Raw genomic sequence first — 20,728 nt, 5'->3', positions numbered from 1 at the left:
ACTCGATGATCTTTCCAGAGATGCGGCGGTGGAAGGATCGTATGCCACTTTCTCACAAATTTAACAAAAATACAACAACCAACAAAAGTAAACAAAGAACTTTGATTCCATTTCATTCTTCTGAGAGAACATTTTGGTTACAACATGATTGTCAAATAATAGGGAACTTTCCCAATATTTTTTCCTATAACAATCCATAGTCTATTATAGTATAAGTGGAGAGTTGACGAGGAAAAAAGAACCGAGAAAGAAGAACAAAGAGAAAGCTGAAGGAAGAAGACAGGAAGAAGAAGATCTACCAAAAAAAATCAGCTATGGACCTATGGTTGATGAATTGAAGCAATCTTGATCGGTATGCTCTCGCTCAATATCTAGCCAGCCACAGTCCAGTCACTCAATGAAGACCGGAGGAGAAAGGAAGAAAAGAAGAGTAAGGAGGATGTTCGCCAATCAGGAGAATAGAGAAAAATGGGGGCTTATAGAAGACAATGTATCTCAATAGTTTTGACAGATAAAAGAGTTTTCTTTCAGTTAGTTTACCGAATTGGTGGTAACTAACAGCTCAAAATCAAGAATATTCAATGGAGTTCTTCCTGGAGATAACAAGAAAAAACTGTGAAAGCCTCCTGCAAATAACTTGAAATAAGTGTGCCGACCTGCGAAGACCAAACAATTCTGAGATTAGACATAAATTCCACGTAATCATCATGTTTCTGCATAAAATTCTTGAACATGTATATAGGACAGGTTGTGCCAGGAGGTTTTACCTAAATCAGGGCCTGCCTCGAAAAGTATTTGCTTCGTGATTTCTTAATCTTAGCCCTGGCATGGCCTATGTAACCAAATCCTTCCCACCAAAAATTAGACTAGATCCAGAGGAGCAGGCTTGATTTGCTTAGGAATGTCAGGGTATTTATCATTTTAAGCAAAGAAGAAATCTCTATTGTCCGGTAAACCAAACAGGATTTTGTAGCTGAGCAGCAGAAAAGGCAGCTGCAGATAATGTAGACAGTTAATGAGTCTTCCTTTTAAATGATGCTGACATAATTATGAGAAGCAGAAAACTAGTACCATTCAAAGGGAATGCAGCGGTAGATGCACCGAAGATCCAAATCTCTCAGATCATTTTACTCAATCAACCTTGTCAATTTATGCTTCAGAACAAGGTGCTTTTCAAATAATGGCTCACAGAATCACAGGCAACCATCATAATTATGAGGAGATGAAAAAAGATAAGTCTCTAGCCTCCATCAAATGGTCTGCTGCTATGCCAGATGATGCCCTAATCCAAATGACAGGAGTTAGAGATTAAATGCGCAACAAGTCAGAGATAGATTCTGCATCACAAACACAGACACATATGCTTTGTTCGAGTGGCATGTTTAAGTCAACTTAATTAGATAAAGACTATACAAATTCACATGATAATATCATACCTAATAATATCACAGAGACCCTTGGAACAGCAAGTCGAGGAGTCCAGACCAAATTTTGGAGCAAGAGTGAGGTTCTAAGAAGTTCGCTAATGCAAATTTTTATAACTCCTGGGTTACTAAAATATGAAGACTATGAAATCATGAGTTAAATGAGGTTAAACGCATGCTGTTTTGCCTCAACATTCTCCAAGTATCATACTTAATTTTGGAAGTTATAAATATTAGTTGATTCGGCTCTTCTGTGTGATCCAGGATTACTGGAATGACTTGAGATACTTGAGCACTTCTTTGGTTTTATGCCAATATGGAGCCTAAAATGGAGATTCCTTAGAACATATCAGGATGATAAAGTTGACAGCCAACTGCCGACACTAATCAGGAGTACCTCCAAACGATCAGCTTAAACAAGAAAAAAACTAACAAATAGTTTGCTCGATAATAATACCTTAACATGAAACCATTTCCTCAAGAGCTGTGAAAATGTGTCATTCGCTATATATCTATCTAAATTTAGGGTTTATGTTACTTCTGTCACACCAATGGTAGACCACAAAGGAGACAATATATTTGATAACTATCAAAGGGACCAGCCAAAAGAGTATCAAATGTTGTTCAACATAGAGAACAGAGGAGTATCATAGCTTGAATCTCTTGCAGCCAGTAAACCACAAACAAAATTCTACTATAAGTACCATTAACCTAGGAATGCTTTCTATGTTGGAGATCATAGCTAGTGATGCAATGAATAAATCAAACAATTAGGAGGGCATTTGCACAAAAAAAATAAAAATAAAACTAAGTCCTTGTGTGGACTTTGTGGGCATTTCTCATGTAAATTTTACACATTTCATTATAAAAAAGTGTGCACTTAGTATAAAAAATAAACACATTCAGTTTCAAGAGCCCGATCTTACTATTATTCTTAAGATTTTTTTTCCTGCAAATAGCCCAACAAATGACATTCTTCACTGAGGATTATCAAGAGGAACAAAGATGAAAGGATGATTTCATTTTTCAAAGAATACAAACTAAAGGATCTAAAGCATGTGAGAATAATTGTTGAAAGACATTTTCTATCATCTATACTCTGTCAACCATCCGGCAAATTTAACCAAAAGAACTTGAATGTGTTTTATCTGTGATATTAGAGAGGAGGAGGTGGGCTATATAACTGACCTTGTGATATATGCTATAAAGAAGTTGGAGTGCTTCATCCCACTTATTCACTTGGAAGAGCCCTTTGATGAGATGGACGAGGATGATCAATTCTGGAACATGGTTTCCCTTTGTCATATCACTGTACAATTCAAAAGCTTTCTCGATCTTTGATGTAAAGCAAAGACCCTGAATTAATGAAGAATACATGTTATGGCTAGCATTAGATGGACATGATGAAGTCTCCATCATCTCTTTGTGCAACTTCAAGGCTATCTCCAGCCTGCCAGCTTTAGAAAAACTATCAATAAGCATACTATAAGCAGGGGCAATTGGAACTGGACTGTATGTTGCTAATTCTTCCAACAGGCCAAGGTAGGTGATAAATTTCTTGCTGAACCCTTGAATCACATCACGATATCCTGCTATATTTCTTGGCCAGTACATCTGCTTCATCTCCTCTAGCAAGTTGTGGGCCTCATCCAAAAGACCAGCAGCACAACAGTGGCTTATCAATACTCTATAGGTGATGAAATTTGGGGAACAACCCTTCGTGCTCATTTGCCTAAAGAGTGTAAGACACATGTCAGCTTTACCTGCTTTTCCAAACCCATCTATTAAGGCAGTATAGGTTACTACATTGGGATTGCATCCTTTCTTTTCCATCATTGTTAGAAGCTTCAAAGCCTCTTCGGTTTTACCTACTTTACAGAGACCATCGATCATCTCAGTATAAGTAACAACATTGGGAGCACAAGAGTTCTCTAACATTTTAGAGAGAACCTTCAAGGCAAGATCAAGTCTTTTGTCTTTAAATAATTTATCTATCAAGGAACTGTATGTGAAAACATTAGGTGTATATCCACTCTTAGACATTCTTATGAATATCTCTTGTGCATCATCAAGCTTTCCAGCCTTGCAGAAGCCATCAATAAGAGCATCATAGACAACATGATTTGGCTCACAACCAGTAGCTAACATTGCATCCAATAAATCACATGCCTCAGCAACTTTATGAGCTTTGCACAAACCATCTACCAATGCACCATAAGTAAAAACATTTGGCTGTGTAATGGCACAATCATCACCTTTAAAGTACATATCAACTTCTGCAGTCTCACATGTTCCGATCATTTTGGCATAAATTTGGCAAGCTTTTTGAGTCTCCCCAATTTTGCAAAGGCCATCAATCAAAGCAGAATATGTAACGACATTTGGAAGACAGCCAATATTGATCATTCTCTCAAAGAGATCATTTGCCTGAGAGAGTTGCTTAGCTTTCAGGTAGGAATGTATAAGTGCAGTATATGTCACCACTGTTGGGGTGCATCCATTTCTTTCCATTTCTTCAAACCAACTCCGAGCTTGTTCAGTGAGCCCAACCTTACAAAAACAGTCAATCAAGATAGTGTATGTATAAACATCAGGAATGATGCCAGTCCTCTTCATTTCCTCAAATAAAAGGAGAGCTTTTTCCACCTTGTAAGACTGGCAAAGAAAACCGATGACCTTAGAGTATGTGCTAGTATCAGGTATAAATCCTTTCCTCATCATCTCTTTTATGATCTGAAATGCCTTCTCAAATTTCTGGGCACCACACAAGCATCGAGCAAAATTACCTACATTTACCTTGTTAAGAACGAATCCAGCATCTAGCATTTCCCCGTAAACATTCTCTGCCACCTCCAACAAGTCATTACCCGGCAAGTGATCACTCCCACATATACTTCCAATAAAGATATTGTATGCAACATAACCTGGACGACAACCACAAGCAGCCATCTTCTTCAAGAGCTTGTAAGCATAATCATAGTCTCCAGTGCTACAATAAGCATGAAGAAGAGAATTAAACAAAGAAGGGTTCGGATTGCAACCCTCAGTGATCATCATATTAATGATTCTCTTGCACCAACCAAGCTGCTTCTTCCTCAAAAAACCCGAAAGTAATGTTCTATAAGTCACAACATTTGGGATGCAAGAGTTGGATCGCATCCGATGAAGGAAAGACATGGCTTCCTCAAAAAGCGAAGCTTCCAACAACCCATGTATCATCTGGGTACACAATACAGTGTCAAGTGTGAAGTCTTCCTTTTCAATAATATTAAGAGCTTCCACCCACCTCCTGGCTTTGCATAAGGAGTGTGCAAAGCAGCCCATAGTGAACCTATCCATACAAAAGCCCAAGTCTGACATCTCCTTATGAACTAAAAAAGCCGAATCCAATCGCTCAGCACTCAAAAGAACCTGAATCAGGGCATTATATGTCACCTGTGATGGTCTATAACCATGATCCTTGAGCCTTCCGAGTTCCTCGAGAGCCTCATTCCAAAGACCACTGCGGCAACACTTCCGGACAAGGACATTAAGCAATCTACCAAGAACTTCCCGGTCATTCTCTCCAATCTCCCTCAAGAACTGCTGAGAGACCCTGCTCTTCTCATCAAAACCTAAACTTTCTATCAGGGAATCATAAGTCCTTCCAGTATGACTGTAGCCAATTTGGCGGCCAGCCCAGATGAAGAATTTAACGCACAATTCAGGAACTTTCAGGAGAGTAAGAACCTCGATCATCAGGGACTCGCTTAGCTTTCCTCTAAATTGCCTCAACAACTTCTCGGTTTGATCATTTATGTCAGGCCCATTAGCTTTAATTGCCTTGGAGATCAAAATAGCCTCTCCGGAGAACTCATCCGAATCCACAGGCTTCTTATCTTCATGCAAAAAAGAGAAGTCTTTTGGCGACACGGAGTGCTTTGGGCGTTCCACACGACCGTTCAAATCTCCGTTGCACGGAATAGAAAACTCTCGATCGACCAAACCGCTCAGGTCGTCGTCTCGAGAGGAACAGCTGCTGCTGCTGCTGCTGCTGCAGAGATAAAGGCGCGGCCTTTTGAACGGATTCACGCGGGCAATCGCCGATTGCGATGGCGGGAAGCGGCATATGGCTCCGGCGAAGGATACAGCCGACGATTGGTTGAAGAGGATCGCCGCCGCACGGCGGCTCATGTTGCGGCGGCGGAGAGACGAGGGATCCTACGGCTTGGGTCGCCAAGGTGAGGCCTTGACCATCGAATAGGGAGGGTTTCAGGGAAGGATTTGGAGAGGAAGAGAGGAGATGGGAGCGCCATAGTTGGAGGTTTAGGCGTGGGTTCCCATAAACCCTAGAGAGAAGGGAGAGTTGGAGGTTTAACCGGTTTAGTTGATATTGGAAAAGGGTATTTCCGGAATTAAGTTGGAAAATAAGCTCAATTAGATGTAAGGGGATAAATTATATATGTTTATTATAAAAATGTATGCATTTAATATAAGAATAAATATATTTAAATTTTAAGGGCTCAATCTTGTTATTATTAAAATCTAAAGAGTTTTTTTTTCCTACAAATAGCCCAAAATAGAATAGTGTTGATGTAGCATTATCAAATTGTTTTATAAATATTAGGAATAATTTTACTTAGCCCCTTAAACGATCATAACTTTTAACATAGAACTCATGAACTTCACAATTATCCATATAAAATATCTGAACTAAAAAACAATTTTTATATGAGCCTCTCAACTAAAAAATAGTAATTATATAGATTTTCTGAACTAAGAATTTTCATATATCAGGGTCTATATGGTAAAAAAATATTTAAAAGATATACGCTAGAAAATAATCCGAAAGCCGAGTGTAATTAAAATCTAAAAAATATTTATAATAGGGTTGAAAATGAACAAGATACAAATTAATATAGCGATAAAATCATTTTTTTTCCTTCGAATATGGATAGTAAATTTAATTATTAAATATATAGATAATAATAACTAACTAGTAAATTATAAAAGTCTGAACCAAGCCCCACACAACTGATCAAATTGGCAAGGCGATCAATAAGGCCCGACTCAATCCAACCTAATCCATCCGCTCAACGTCGCCTAAGTTTCTCAAACCTATTTTTTATATAATTTTTAAGTTCATCAAATCTATTTTTTATATAATTTTTAAGTTCCTCAAATCTGTGCATCTACTAATAGAGGAGTAAAAATATGAGGGTATTTATTGGAAAATTCTACTCATACTTGCAAAGAAATGTCAAAACTGATAACCGAATTGAAGTCAAAAAGGAAACCTAGAACGTGAGATTGCCCTGCCCCAATTGCATTCCAAAGTCCAACCCCACCTTAACGGCTTAACTTTTCCATTCCTCGACTCCTTTCCGAATTCCGAATCCAATCGATTCCTTTCGTACGACGGCTCAAATCGAATCGTACCTATTTTCTTAATCCCATCCGTCCATGACCTCCAATCTCAACATCACACCTCACTGCTGCTCGTTACTCCCTTGGCCTTGCACTGCTTTGCTCGTGATTTCTTAATTCATCCGAAGCTTCAAGTCGTTTAATGGCGAGCTCTGAGGGGTTCTGGTCGAAGAATACTCTATTCGGGCTCGGGTTGGGGCAGTTCGTCTCGTTGCTAATCACTTCCACCGGCTTCTCTTCCTCGGAGCTCTCTCGACGAGGTTCCGATCGCACTCTTTATTTCTAAAGAATTCTTTTATTGAAGTTCTTTTTCATTTTCATTGAATAGGATGTAAAGTTGCAATCTTTGGTTTCCTGGTTATACCATCTTGGTAGTTTGTTGGTTTTTGCTTTGTATTATTTTTGATTAATTTTTGATTGGTTGCGTGGTTTCCAGGGATCGATGCTCCGACGTCGCAGTCGTTCTTGAATTATGTGTTGTTGGCGATTGTCTACGGTGGATTCATGATACATCGGAAGAAGCCTCTCCAGGTTTATCCATCTGTTCCTATAATCCTATTTAACTGCTTCTTATGACTTTTATCTATAAGTTTATTTGTTAAATTTTGATCTTGCTTTGCTAGTAATGCAAACAAGTCGCTTTATTCTCTGCTACCAGATTCAATATGCGTGCAAAGAAGAGGTTAAATGTGTGCGAATCAAATTAATACAGAAGATTTGTGTACTAATAAGTAATAAGGATCAAACAACGTGTTATGTTATTGGATCAAAGCATAGCGGGGTTAGATCATAAAGATGTAGCAATAAAGGTGTAGACTTATGCTTGACTTATTTGCATCTCTCTTACTTTGCAGGAGATCTTTTTTTTTTCACATTCAAAAGTAAACCCGTTGGATGCAGTTATGTTGTTATTTGGACCATTAATACTGATGCCTGGACATTGCAGTTTGTTTATACAAGATAAATAATCACTATAATTTCCCGAAAAATAATAAATCTAGTTTCCTGTCAAATTTTAAGCCCCTAAAAGGTTTTCTGATTTGCTCAATGTACTTGCCTGCTTAGTGTGGTATATTTTTTTCTGGAAATTATGTGTCATCTTTTTCTTTCCATGAATAGCTAGTTATACTTATGCTGTATTTACCTAACTTTGTATTTTGTTTGGAGCAGATAAAATGGTTTTACTATCTACTGCTTGGCTTTGTTGATGTGGAGGCAAACTTTCTTGGTGAGTGCCAGTTTTGGTGGCATATTCAAGAAAATCTTTTAAGAGTGGGCTTTGTTGACAAAAAGTCAAATTGGTATTAAGGATATGTGTAAAGTTTTATTTATGTAGCTAAGCACATGTGCTCATTTATTAATTTATTATTAAACTGTGTAAAACGAATCTTTATTTGGATGGTCAGGACTTGTGCCTTTATGTATGATTTGGTAGTTTGAAGCTAAAGAATTCTGTATCCTGGCATCTAAATCAAATACCAGCAATGTCTTTTCTCCCAACTGTGCTAGCTGTTGAGATTATTGGGTCACCTTAACAATCTGATAAATAATCAGACTTGTTAAAATGTTTCTTCTACTCTATATTTTCTTGAAAATGGTGCTTGTTGAGCTTGCTATTCTTTTCTTTTCGAGGTAAAAAAGTACCTGGTTCAAATCCATTCACACTCATAAGGTCCCATACACATGTCTTGCAAGGCAATTCTCTGATTGGTCAATGGGAAAACATCCTTGCCTTGTTTAACTTAAAAACCTGTAGTGTCTCATCTCTATTTCTCAGCTATTAGTGATGTAAGGTGTTGTTTGCCTAATTCTTTTATGTGGGAATGCTAACTCTTCTTCCTTCTCCTACCTTTATGTAGTGGTCAAGGCTTATCAGTACACATCTTTGACAAGTGTCATGCTTCTGGATTGTTGGTCTATTCCATCTGTTATTTTTCTTACTTGGATGTTCTTGAAGACAAAATACAGATTCAGAAAGTTTGCTGCTGTAGCTATTTGTGTATCTGGACTTGTATTAGTCATATTTTCTGATGTACATGCTGGTGATAGAGCTGGTAATGTTCAGTGATTCTCCTAAAGGATTAATGCATAACATATTGACAGTATATTATCAGTGCAAGTATTTCCATTAATTTCACCTGATATGATGCCATGCAGGAGGAAGCAGCCCAGTGAAAGGAGATATGCTTGTAATTGCTGGTTCTACCCTTTATGCCATTAGCAATGTCAGTGAGGTAAGCTTTTATGTTGTTTCCTTTTTCTCATATATACCTCAAGCTATTTTTTTTTATTCTTGAATTTCTAGTAAGAATTTGATCTTTAGATTCTATTTGATATATTCAAAACCTTTTGCATATGACACATTACTGCCACGGAGAGGCATAGATGCTTAGCGGTACATAATAAATAGATTTTTGTTTGCGTGAATTGCATAACCTTCTCCTGGCCATTCTATAGAACAACTGGCAATTGTGATGCAAATCTAGGATGAATGCAATGTTTTGGAGAACAATCAACCCAAACAAGTAACTAAAGTAAAATATAGTAAGCATTAACTGATAAGAAATTAATTGATTAAAAGGATCACTACTAGATGGAAGGAGAGAAAAACCACTCAGATAAGACAATAGCTTCCTCAACTCTCAAACAGGTACGTTGATAGTAGAAAAACCTAAAATATGGTGTAAGGAAAGATTTTAGAGTTTATGTTTACCAATAAATATAATAGTAGTGCTTTTACTTTGAAACAAAGTCCTCCTCTTCACGTCCGGGCATCCAAAGATTCTTTTTCACTACTGGAATCTTCTGGACAGCAGCAATAACCAACGAAAAAAGTAGAGATTGAAGAAGGAGAGAGGTTTAGAGAGGAAGTAGAAAAGATTAGAGGAGAATCTTACAATAGAGTAGGAGAAAGGGAGAGAGGGAGAGAAAGGGAGAGAGAGAGAAGAAGAAGAAGAAGAAGACCGCAGGAGAGAAAATGAGAGATTTCAAATAAATCTTATTCCAATCATGCCTTGTTTCTCATGCAATAACCCTTAAATAGATTAATAACTTTAATTCTAGCTGATTCTAATATGAACTTATTTCCTAATAGGACTCTAATTTATCATCTCACCTAATTTGACTAACCCAATTTAGGTAATAAATCAATATGGACATCCCCCATATATAAGCTTACCATAACTATCAATTGAGATTCTAATAGGAATTCATTTCCTAATAGGATCTTAATTGATTAAAGCTGACCTAAATTGACTAATCCTATTTAGGTAATAACTTAATATAGACATTCTCCACATATAGGTTTACCATACCTATCAATTGACTAATTCAATTGATTATTTGAATTAAAAATCAACTCAACAAATTAAATGTGAAAATAAATTGAGCCTAATTAGATCAATAGACCAAAATTGGCCTCAAGCAATTTTATTTTGGTCAAATTGAAGATGATGCCCACATCAAATTGTTTCAGCTTTTAATGTAATATTCCAACAGCTCTTTTCTGATTTTTGTTTCATCTTTAGATTCTATTTGATATATTCAAAACCTTTTGCATATGACACATTATTGCCGGGGAAAGGCATAGATGCTTAGCGGTACATAATAAATAGATTTTTGTTTGCGTGAATTGCGTAACCTTCTCCTGGCCATTCTATAGAAAGCCCCAGATACCATTGCTTAATTTACAACTGGCAATTGTTTCAGCTTTTAATGTAATATTCCAACAGCACTTTTCTGATTTTCTTTACTTCTTTAGTTCTTTTTATTAAGAAGTAAGCAGACCTGAAATAGTTAGGATTAGTGACTTGTTGACATATTCGGTGATGTTTGAAATTGTACCTGGTAAATCCATATATATAGTGTGTGCAAGGAACATAGGACAATTTTAGGATTAGTTATTATTAGAAGAAGTTTCTTATATTTTATTTGATGGTGATAGATATCACATATTTCTTTTCTTCCTTAATGCATCTGAAAGAGTAGCTGTGACAAAATAGGGGCCAGTACAACCCTATGTTTATACGTAATTTGATTGATCATATTGAAAGGTTGATTAGTTAATGATCTTTGTTTCAATTTTGTCGATTTATAAGTTTTATGCGTCTCTATTTCTTGGTCCACTTTGTTGCGTTCTCTTTTGTTGTATCTTTTGTCTCTTCATACTAAATTAATAATCAAGTAAGAACATAAGAAAGAAAATTTTTCTTTCTTTCAATGTGGTGCCACATGTTACTCATTTTGTGGTTTGTTTTCACCCAGGAAGGCAGTGAGGGCATTTCTATGATCACACTAATGTTATATTATAGTTTGCATGGGACTTATATTCATATGAATTTACCTCTCCTCAGGAGTTTCTAGTGAAGAATGGAGATAGAGTTGAACTGATGGCAATGCTGGGCTTATTTGGAGCTGTTGTCAGTGCTTGTCAAATGTATCTATCCTTTGCCTTTCAATCTATATTTTACCATAACTGTGACATGCATACAAATTTAAAGCACCCATCGCTAATGAGATGGCTGTGGCTATGCAAGTATTCACCCATTTCTGATGGCATTGGACCTTATTTTTTTCTACTTTCTCAGTCTAGACCTTTTACTAACAGAATATTGAGTTAGTATTTACTATTTAATATATTATGTGTTCCTCTTCTTTTTCCCACCTACAAATTATTACTATTCTTTTGTTTCTTGTTTTCCTTTCTTAGTCTTTTCCATGTACTTTTTATTTCACGATTTGATAATTCAAAATGAAGCTAGGAAGTGAATGTTCTGCTGATTGTTTTATTTCTTTTCCTCTTAGGTCAGTCAAGTGGTCGAATCAAAAGGAAGAAGAATAATTCAACAAACTAACAATGTTGTTTCGTTAACTCTTTTTTCAGAAGCATATTTGAGCGGAATGAGCTGAAGTCTATCCACTGGACACCTGGTGCTGTAAGTGCCCTAGCTCTTTCTTCTTTCAGTCCTACCCTGCAAAAATACACAACACAAATATCAGACAAGAATTAATCCCTGGTAGATTACCTGACTTGTTTCACTAGTGCGTTATTTTCTTCTTTTCCTAGATAAAAGCAGTAAATGAATCAGCAGTGCAACTGGCAGTAAGCATGAGTTTTTGTCAGGAATTTATCATGGAACAGTTTGAATAAAACCTTGTTGAGCTCATGCAGTGACACAGATAGTTTCTTGTAATGTTTTCTTCAGTTGAAATAATGGATTATGGCTGACCAAAGTTACGAAGAAATATTAGTATGATGTCCAACTTCTTAGCATGATTTTTCTTTAGTTATTAACAGTTAGAAGGTAGGAAATGCAAGATTTCAATTGAAATGCAGGATTCTTATATTTGGAGTTAGGACTACTATTTTGGAACTCGTGCTAACTTGCCTTCAGACTTTACTGGAAGTGTGTCAAACTTGCCTTTTGATTTGTATTTCCAAAATTGAATGTCTATATGAAATGAAATTACTAATTGATTGTGTCAGAGTCGGAGCACACTTATATGAAGATAATCACTCTGGAAGTTCATTTTTGCATACCGGAAGTTCGATATCATTTGTTGGTGAGAACCCTCTCTGAAGAGAGGTTACATAATTGGTTATTTAGTTGAGTGTTCTAGTACAAATACATCTAACGTACGAGTTAATGATGGCCGTGCCACAGGCACGGACCGTGCCGACCACCGGCCGGCACGACACGGCACAGCACGGCACGTGCCGCGGCACTTGCCGCCCGTGTCGTAAGAGGAGAAGAAAAAAAAAGAGATACTCACCTTCGTCGTCGCCAACCGCCGGTCACCTGCCGTTGCCGATCGCCGTCGAGCGCGTCGGGTGCCCCAGCCCGAGAGAGAAGGTGAGATCGAGATCGATATATATATATATATATATATATATATATATACACGATCTCTCTCTCTCTCTCAATCTCACCTTCTCCCTCGGGCTAGGGCACCCGACGCGCTCGGGAGACGGCGATCGGCGATAGTGATTGGCAATGGGTAGCTCGACACCGAGCGACGGAACTATTAGGAGGGATGCCATGCGGTACCACTCGTACTATGGATGTGCGTGCCAGCGGCATAGTACGAGTTGCAATTGTGGCAATTCGTACTAGTTGATGAGCTAAAGCATACATTGCTAGAATGGTGCTCTGCAATCTGGATCATCTCTCTAGTATCAGAGGTGGAAGCAAGTCCCAATGCTTAAAAGATTGCGCTGTAACATTAGAAATTCAGAATGCACTAAGATTAAGGATGATGACTTGATACAATAGGTACCCTGTTGGAGTCTTTACATGTTCCTTGTTATCATACCTTGAAACTGTTTAGATTATAGAAATACAAGAGCTCATTGTGTTACCTGAATCAGTGGTATTTCTTTCCTTAGTGACTCTAGATTTTTCCTCAGTAGAGGTGTAGCTTTTCTGAGTGGACATAAAAGTATAGGTGAGAATTGATGATGACCTATTCTTTTATTGGTTGATCTGGTGGAGATAATGAGCACCAAAATTAAGTATGAGAAACTTTATAAGTGCATTCTATTGTATCAGATATATACGAATAGAAAGCCTATGATAGGGCACATGTGATTTCTATATAATTATGTGAAAATATAGATAATGAGGTGCCCATACGAGCATTTTGGTGCATGAGACTATCATCAATGCTAGGTATAGGGAACGCAAGATGTCATGCCTCAATTTGAGATCTCAAGGGTTTATTTTATTCTAACATTTCCCCTCTTTTTATAGATAAAATAAAAAGATAAGTCTTAATAAGGTAATATTTAATCTCCTTTCTTATTTAATTAGGGAGTCTAATTAATTTAGATCTTGATTTGATTTAATTCGAATCATAAAAGGTAATAAAACTAAATCTATCATTATCTAAATAATATCTCTAATTTCTTACTTATTTTATAAATTTCAGGTTGTCATATTCTACCCTCCTTAGTTGCATTCTTGAAACTTCGCAACATCTTAAATGATACTTAAAATTAATAATTATTATAAATTAATTTCTATAAGAATTGTGCTTCAGTCTGCTTATTTAGGACATTCCTTAAAATTTTTGGACAAGTTACTAAAATATCTAGATTGCACTTCTTCCACAAATTGAAAAACTTCATATATATCGCACACTTAAGTAAATTCACTTCTCAATATAATATTAAGATTCCATAGTTTTTTTTTCACATATGGATCTTCCATATGAATTCACTGAAATTGGGACTGTTATGATCATAATTCACAATTGCTTATAAATCTTGAAAGATATTATCATCAAACATATAGTTTTCACTTTTCAGATTTACTTTCTCCAGATATTTCTTATAGAATGCTCAACATTTAAATCATAATTTGGTCACTTATATGATTTAACAAAAACAGATAGTTTTGGACCTAAGAATGATATGTTCATACTATTTATTTCTATGTTTTGTAATTGGTGTCAAAATAAAAAATCATCTATGGTCCTCATGTTATCTCCTCAAGAGTAAGTAACCCCAATATTCTTCTGCAAGCATAAGTTATGCATATGCTAAGCTAATCATATTTTAGCTAAAATATGTTTCTGTCATTCTGACATTATAATAATTTGTCTGAATTTATAATAATCAAAACATAAGTTCAATTATGTCCATAATCAAGTCTGGCCTTTCTCTAGAAATACCCAGATCTCTTAATCAAATACAAAATTCAATAGTCCTCCAATTTATATTTCTAAGATAGATCTAAATTCAAGCAACCAAACAAAATTCAATCTATAAATCCATATCCTCATAATGGTAAATCACATAAGCTGTTTTGATCTTAATCATTAGAAATAAGCTGTCTTCCACGCTTTCGCTAGCTACTCCAATAATCATATATTAAGATTGATCTAACTATCTAACTTAAATATTTTTATTAATAAAATACTTATGGTCAAAATATTGATTATTTAATTTAAAGGACTTTGAGTACCAAACCTCCACAATAAATTTACTAGATAGATCTAAAACCTAGCTCAGATACTATTTTGAGACACCTTTATTTAGGGATGTGATGACTGCAAATCTCTAAGATAAAACTCGAAGAAACACAAAAGCTCAAAAGATGTTCAAATCCTAAGTGAAGGTTGATATAGCCGAAAAAATACTTAGCTTTAAGAGGTCTCTTTAATTCACTTCTTGATTTTCTGAAATGATAAATCCTTATATGTTAGACGCCCAATAGATAAACCGCCCTATTATGAATATGTCTAATGATAAAAATCAGCATGTAATATATATAGTAGCAAAACACAAATCATACCGATTTACATAAGCTGTCTTAGAAAATAAATAATTCTCTTATCTCTTACAAAATTTAAAAATCCAATATATGTTGCATTGAATTATAAATCATCTCATTTTGAATAGATCAATCTAACAATAGAACTGATGTCCTTTAAAAGTGTACTATTATGAAAATGCGTCAAAACTTATAAATATGTCATATTGTCTTTTTCTAGGTATTTTAACTTGTGGGCCACATTGTACTACTAGTCACGATTAGGTTAGTAAAATTGAAGTCCTGTAGATAACATTGAAGTCCTGTAGGTTAGTAATATTTCCACTAGCTATTAAGTAAAATTGAAGTCCTGTAGACCAGAATTCGAAACTCTTTTCTCTAATTCCGCCAGAATTACTTGATAACATGTTGTAATATTATATTCCGTAAATCTTTCTCCTGAACTTATCTTCTTAAAAATTTAGGTTTGAGTCTCATTTTTATTTATAGTTATTTATACTAATTCATTTTGAACTTTAGATGTTATCAAGATTCTTATTCTTCTTCAAATAATTTATGTATGAATTATTCATAAGCCGAAATTTTCTAAAATATATATCTCAATTCTTCTTTTTAAGTCATGTATAGGAAACATGAATAAATAGTAATCTAATATTTGATCTTATAAAATTTTTTATCTCAAAATAATCTTTTTAAATTTCATTTTCTACAAATAAAATTAAATAAATGAATTCTTATATTTTATTAGGAAATAAAATATCTTCTATTTTATTTCATATAAATAAAATATTAAAATACATATTTGCACAAATTTGAAATTCTTTTTAAATCGAAATATTTTCAATCTGTTAGAAATATAAAGACATCAGAATCTCCTTTTATTCTGGAAGTATAGTAAACCTGAATTTTCTCTCTTGTACAACACTATAGCTACAATGTTGAACTAAATGTCCTATGCAAACCACACCGGAATTCTGTTGAGTCACAGAATGCTTCTGCTCATTTTCTCTGGTTTTCACCCAGTTTAATGAATATTTGAAAATGATGTCTGAACTTTAAGATTGTCACATCTTTTGTTTCTCAGGTGCTTCCATTTCTTGGATTTGCATTAACAATGTTTGTGTTTTATTCTACAGTCCCAGTTCTACTTCAGGTATGGTTCATTACTTTGTTTCAGTAGCCCATATATCAGCTAGTTTTTCATGCAATACCAATATCATCTAGATTGATTTATCTTTTTTCTACTATAGTATGTATATATTAATATGTACTTGCCATATATGAGGTACTGTGTATATACCCCTGAGAAAGTGGTTGTTTGAATTTATAAAACATTTATTTTCTGCTCCAGAGCTCTTATAGTCCAAAAATCTTCATCATGAAGAGCTATTAGATCTTGATGTACAGGAGTTGCTAATCACCCACTAGGTCAATTTTATTAGTTTGGTATAATTCTTTGATACATTGTTAGGAGCTAATAATAGCTATAAAACACTGGTACCACATTGTTGCTCTTTTGCCTCAGTCTATGTTTTCTTATATTTATCGTGTGTAGCTTGTATTGACTTGTTCTTATTCAATGGGGTTCAAGATGCTTTATGCCAATCAATAATGTAAAAGAATGTAAAAAAAATGCATAGATTGTTTTAGAATTATGCACCATCAAGTTTGTGGATCATTTCTTTCCCTTTGTTATCTGGTGCAGATTAGTGGATCTACCATGCTAAATCTTTCACTGCTTACCTCAGACATGTGGGCTGTTCTCCTCCGCATCTTTGCATATCATGAAAAGGTTTCCCATCATCATTTATCATTTCCACTTCTGACCAAGTAATTGAAATTTGACACTAGAAGCTTATGCAATGAAGCCTCTTCTTTTCCATAATTCTGTTACAGGTCGACTGGATGTATTTTGTTGCATTTGCAGCTGTCGCAGTTGGACTTTTAACTTATTCAGGGTATTATTCATTAGTCTCTCCAAAATCCCAATTTCAATCTTTTAGATTATATCAATCACTTTCTTTGCCATCTTCAAATGCAGTGACTCAAAAGAAGATGACACAAGAGCTCAGGTTGCTGAAGCTGGTGACGTTGAGAGAAAATGGAGGGATGATCATTTGACTCAAATACCTGGCACATCTGCGAACTTAAACTATGAAGATGGTAAACACCCTCTTGCTCCTAGTGATTGGGCTAATAGATCACTTTCTAGTAAGGAAACCAACAGAAGAGCTCAAGGAAAAAATTGACGTCGGATTTCTATTTGTGTAGAAAGGAGAGCCCTTATTGCTCCCTCAACGATGACGGCCAACGATGGAAGCAGCTTCAAGAGCTTCTGACAAATAACTAGTAGGAAGGATTTCTGGCCATCAATTATGAGAAATTGTTGATCCACCTTATACTGCTGCAACAGCATGCTCAAGGATCATTTTAATTCTACTGCTATTTTAGCCAGCCATCAAATGCCAAATGGTTCAAGGTTTCATATTCCATGGCCAAGCGATCTCCTATTTATTCCAGAATATCATCAGTTGTAAGCTATTCAACTCTCATCTGTAATAAATATATGGCAAGTTATATGTGAAACGCTCATGGTCACTGACTGTAGACCAGCTCAAAATCATAAACTGGTTGGATAAATGAGTTCACTCGAGCTCGCTTAGCTTGCCACTCGAATTGAATCGAGGTCGAGCCAGCTCAAATTGAATTTGTGCCAAGTATGAGCCAGAATCTTGAGCTCGATTTCTAGCGCGGCTCATGTTAAATATATGCCCCTGAATTCAAGCCAAATTAGGAATAAAATTATGATAATACTAAAACAAATTTGTTTGACGACATTAGGACTCCATGTTACGGAATTTATTTATTTTGTTGTTGAGAGAAATAGGCTAAGCCCAAATATAATGTGGGGAAAATTTCTAATGATATTTTTGTACTTATCGTAACTTATATTCTGTATGACTGTGCATATTGCTTATAGATTCTTGAGATTACTAATGTTTTGTTCAAAATAAATGGTTAAAAAGAACTGTTATTGGATTTTGGTTGATATATATATATATTCTCTCTCTCTCTCAATTGCTATGGCTTTTCTTTTTCTTTTCTTTTTTCATTTTAACCGTCAATCGCCAATTTTGCGGTCGGAAAAGAAACTTCGTCTAACCCATATAAATATTTTAGATTCTCTAGTTTTGGCAAGAGATTAGGGCATCAATTGCTGGTTATATTAGTATTTTCCAATCTATTTTAAGCAAGAATCTGGAGTAATTGAACGGTTAACGGGTTTTGAACTCAGCCGTTTTTTAAGAAAAATCCCAATTCTCCGCTCCTTTCCTCTTCCCTCGATTTGAGCCCTAACCAGCCTCATTCCTCTCTCCACGCCTCCTCTATCGACCGGCGGCACAGTGTAGCAGCAGGTACTACCTCCTCTCTCTCTCTCTCTCTCTCTCTCTCTCTCTTCACACACCCACCGGTGGCCACCGCCTCCGACCTCCGCTCTCTCTTCACACACCCACTGGCGGCACCCCACCGGTGGCCACCGCCTCCGACATCCTCTCTCTCTCTCTCTCTCTATTTCACTCTCACTCTCACAGCCACAGATGCACCCTCAGGGTAAATAACTAATGAGTAATTACTAGTTGTTATAGTTGTGAATTGTGATCATGTTATTTGGTATTTTGGTGTAAAAAATTTATCTGTATTATACTAGTAAATATTATATATCGTATATGATTATTTTTTATTTTTATATATTAAACATGCTAGATCGCACCTGCTATGCTGTGGGGTGACGTCTGTAACTCTCGGCTGTCTTTCAAAACATTGGTAATTAGTACTAGAAAAAAAAAGTTGCGATTTGATTAGGAACAAACAGAATAGATGACAATGAATGCTACAAAACAAATTTCGTAGAGTTTGGTACGCATTCATACTTAGTCGTCTGTTACCTTGAATCCATTGGATTTTGGAGGAACCAGGCGACACGGCAGTCCAAGTAAATGACTTTCTAGTGGCTTTTTTCTATTTACGTAAATAATATTCTGCATGACTGTGTGCATATCGCTTATAGATTCTTCAGATTACTTATATTTTGTTGAAAAGAAAAGGTTAGAAAGAAAGGATATTGGATTTTAGTTGAGCTTTTTGTCTATGTCTATGTCAATTGCTATGAACAATTTATTTCTTGTATTCAATTTCTGTAGTTTCATTTTGCCCAATTTTCTTTGCTTATGCATGTCTTGGGTGTTTGACATTCTTTTTCATCTTATTGATTTGCAGTATCTCTAATGGCATGTGCTATAAATTTTCTTCCTGTGGGGTTTGGCAACACTGGTCTAGTTACATATGCAAAAGTCCAACAGAGATCCAATATTCGTACTCGACAAAGATATGTCAGTGTCCGTGCTGCACAAGGGACTGAAGGGCCTCGAAGATTGGTTGACCTTATTCGTGTGATCCCTGAGGTTTCGAGGAGTTACTTCAAAAGTCGACCTAGGCGAGCTCTTTTCGGAGGCATTTCACTACTAGGTGGCTTTTATGTTGCACAAACCATATCTCTATCATTTGGTGCTTTGGGTGTGAATGATGTCATTGCTGCTGTAGTGTGTGTTCTCCTTACAGAGTACACAACTAGATTCTATTATAGTCGGCCTAAGGTAACCTTTCCTCTTGCACTCTTGAATAATTTCAAGATGGGCTTCACTTACGGCCTTTTCATTGATGCTTTCAAACTTGCTAGTTGATGAAGATACTCTTGGCCTTCAGTAACCTTTCCTCTTCCGCCTTCATTTGGAGAAATTTCTTACTGGGGTTCAGCTGTGACCATTTTTGAGCTCTCATAATTGCTGCTTAATGATAGAAATTCCTAGTTATATATTGTCTTATCCTCTTAGCTACCATGAAAGAAATTCAGTTTTACTGTTTCTGATTGCATAATTGTGCCATATTGTGACTAGTAAACCTTTGAATTCCTCATGCTTCTCGAGTATTCAGATCAGGTCTTCAAGACAATTTGTTCTAGAAATTTCCTACCTGTCGTTGCTCATTATGAAGCATACTACGATAACATTTGGGTCTATAGAAGACAGATTGAAACCAAGCATAGGAAACCTACAGGTTATTGTTTGGTTAATTGTACACGCTTGAGCATCTCTCCAGTCTCTCTAGGATGTATAAATATGGGGCTAGAACTTCAGATTATTGGAACTGTTGGAGTTGCATTTCCTTGTTCTTTATCAAAATATCTGCGTTGAGTGGTTCAGAGCAGACTGCAATGCCCTCGAAATATATGTGAACAACATGACTATCTTCAGTACTTGTTGACTTGGGTATGCTGCTGCTATGCCTAGTTCAGTTGGGGGTCTGGGATTAAAAGTACTCTATTGTGATCATATTCATATACTGACTACTGAGGTGTTCGTGCTGATTGTTCCCATCATAGAGGCCTCATGAGATCTCCTTTGGGAGATAGTCAAGAAAATTTGAACATGGTATTCTTCTTGTAATTTTGATATCTGTACTATTCTTGTATGGACAACGAAATACATATAGATATGTAAATAATATTCTTTGGAAAAGAAACTATTTTGTTATTGTTTGAAGCGTTGTAGTTCATTTTGTCACGAT

General features: G+C 35.9%; 3 protein-coding genes across 5 annotated transcripts; 2 read left to right on the top strand and 1 right to left on the bottom strand.

Moving 5' to 3' along the window:
• Nucleotides 1–88: 88 nt before the first annotated feature.
• On the bottom strand, nt 89–5,741 carry LOC140802374 (uncharacterized). The gene is made up of 4 exons (XM_073157886.1): nt 2,613–5,741; nt 1,072–1,282; nt 768–993; nt 89–656 (listed from the first exon to the last, which is right to left on the bottom strand). The coding sequence occupies exons 1-2, from the start codon at nt 5,595–5,597 to the stop codon at nt 1,241–1,243; spliced, it is 3,027 nt and encodes a 1,008-aa protein (XP_073013987.1). The 5' UTR covers nt 5,598–5,741; the 3' UTR covers nt 89–656; nt 768–993; nt 1,072–1,240.
• A 702-nt stretch (nt 5,742–6,443) lies between these two features.
• On the top strand, nt 6,444–17,723 carry LOC140802318 (uncharacterized). Of its 2 annotated transcripts, XM_073157802.1 has the most exons (12): nt 6,675–7,090; nt 7,267–7,361; nt 8,001–8,058; nt 8,690–8,884; nt 8,988–9,064; nt 11,183–11,265; nt 11,713–11,764; nt 16,188–16,256; nt 16,809–16,895; nt 17,000–17,061; nt 17,145–17,266; nt 17,375–17,723. In XM_073157802.1, exons 1-12 carry the CDS (start codon nt 6,973–6,975, stop codon nt 17,440–17,442), a joined length of 1,086 nt encoding a protein of 361 aa, XP_073013903.1. In that variant the 5' UTR covers nt 6,675–6,972; the 3' UTR covers nt 17,443–17,723. The 2 variants fall into 2 exon arrangements, with proteins under 2 accessions (XP_073013904.1, XP_073013903.1); XM_073157803.1 differs by lacking the exon at nt 8,690–8,884 and having other exon boundaries at nt 6,444–7,090.
• On the top strand, nt 17,505–20,703 carry LOC140802319 (uncharacterized protein ycf20). Of its 2 annotated transcripts, none has more exons than XM_073157804.1 (2): nt 17,505–17,636; nt 19,382–20,703. In XM_073157804.1, exons 1-2 carry the CDS (start codon nt 17,573–17,575, stop codon nt 19,843–19,845), a joined length of 528 nt encoding a protein of 175 aa, XP_073013905.1. In that variant the 5' UTR covers nt 17,505–17,572; the 3' UTR covers nt 19,846–20,703. The 2 variants fall into 2 exon arrangements, with proteins under 2 accessions (XP_073013905.1, XP_073013906.1); XM_073157805.1 differs by lacking the exon at nt 17,505–17,636 and adding an exon at nt 18,378–18,519.
• The last annotated feature ends 25 nt before the right edge of the window (nt 20,704–20,728 follow it).

The sequence above is a fragment of the Typha latifolia genome, chromosome 15 (genome assembly GCF_019914945.1).
Source record: "Typha latifolia isolate L0001 chromosome 15, TyphaL0001v2, whole genome shotgun sequence".
NCBI classification, from domain to species: Eukaryota; Viridiplantae; Streptophyta; class Magnoliopsida; order Poales; family Typhaceae; genus Typha; species Typha latifolia.
The sequence above is the reverse complement of the archived record's forward strand: the minus strand, read 5'-3'. Positions and strand labels throughout refer to the sequence as shown.

Bases quoted from the DNA above. Each gene is read 5' to 3' on its own strand.
- LOC140802374 (XM_073157886.1), bottom strand. From the start codon at position 5,597: ATGAGCCGCCGTGCGGCGGCGATCCTCTTCAACCAATCGTCGGCTGTA. The intron at 1,283-2,612 runs GTCAGTTATATA...CATTTGGATTAG, and splicing joins TTTATAGCATATATCACAAG to GGCATCATCTGGCATAGCAG.
- LOC140802318 (XM_073157802.1), top strand. From the start codon at position 6,973: ATGGCGAGCTCTGAGGGGTTCTGGTCGAAGAATACTCTATTCGGGCTC. The intron at 8,885-8,987 runs GTAATGTTCAGT...GATGCCATGCAG, and splicing joins ACATGCTGGTGATAGAGCTG to GAGGAAGCAGCCCAGTGAAA. The intron at 11,765-16,187 runs GTAAGTGCCCTA...TTTGTTTCTCAG, and splicing joins TCCACTGGACACCTGGTGCT to GTGCTTCCATTTCTTGGATT.
- LOC140802319 (XM_073157804.1), top strand. From the start codon at position 17,573: ATGGTTCAAGGTTTCATATTCCATGGCCAAGCGATCTCCTATTTATTC. The intron at 17,637-19,381 runs GTAAGCTATTCA...ATTGATTTGCAG, and splicing joins ATTCCAGAATATCATCAGTT to TATCTCTAATGGCATGTGCT.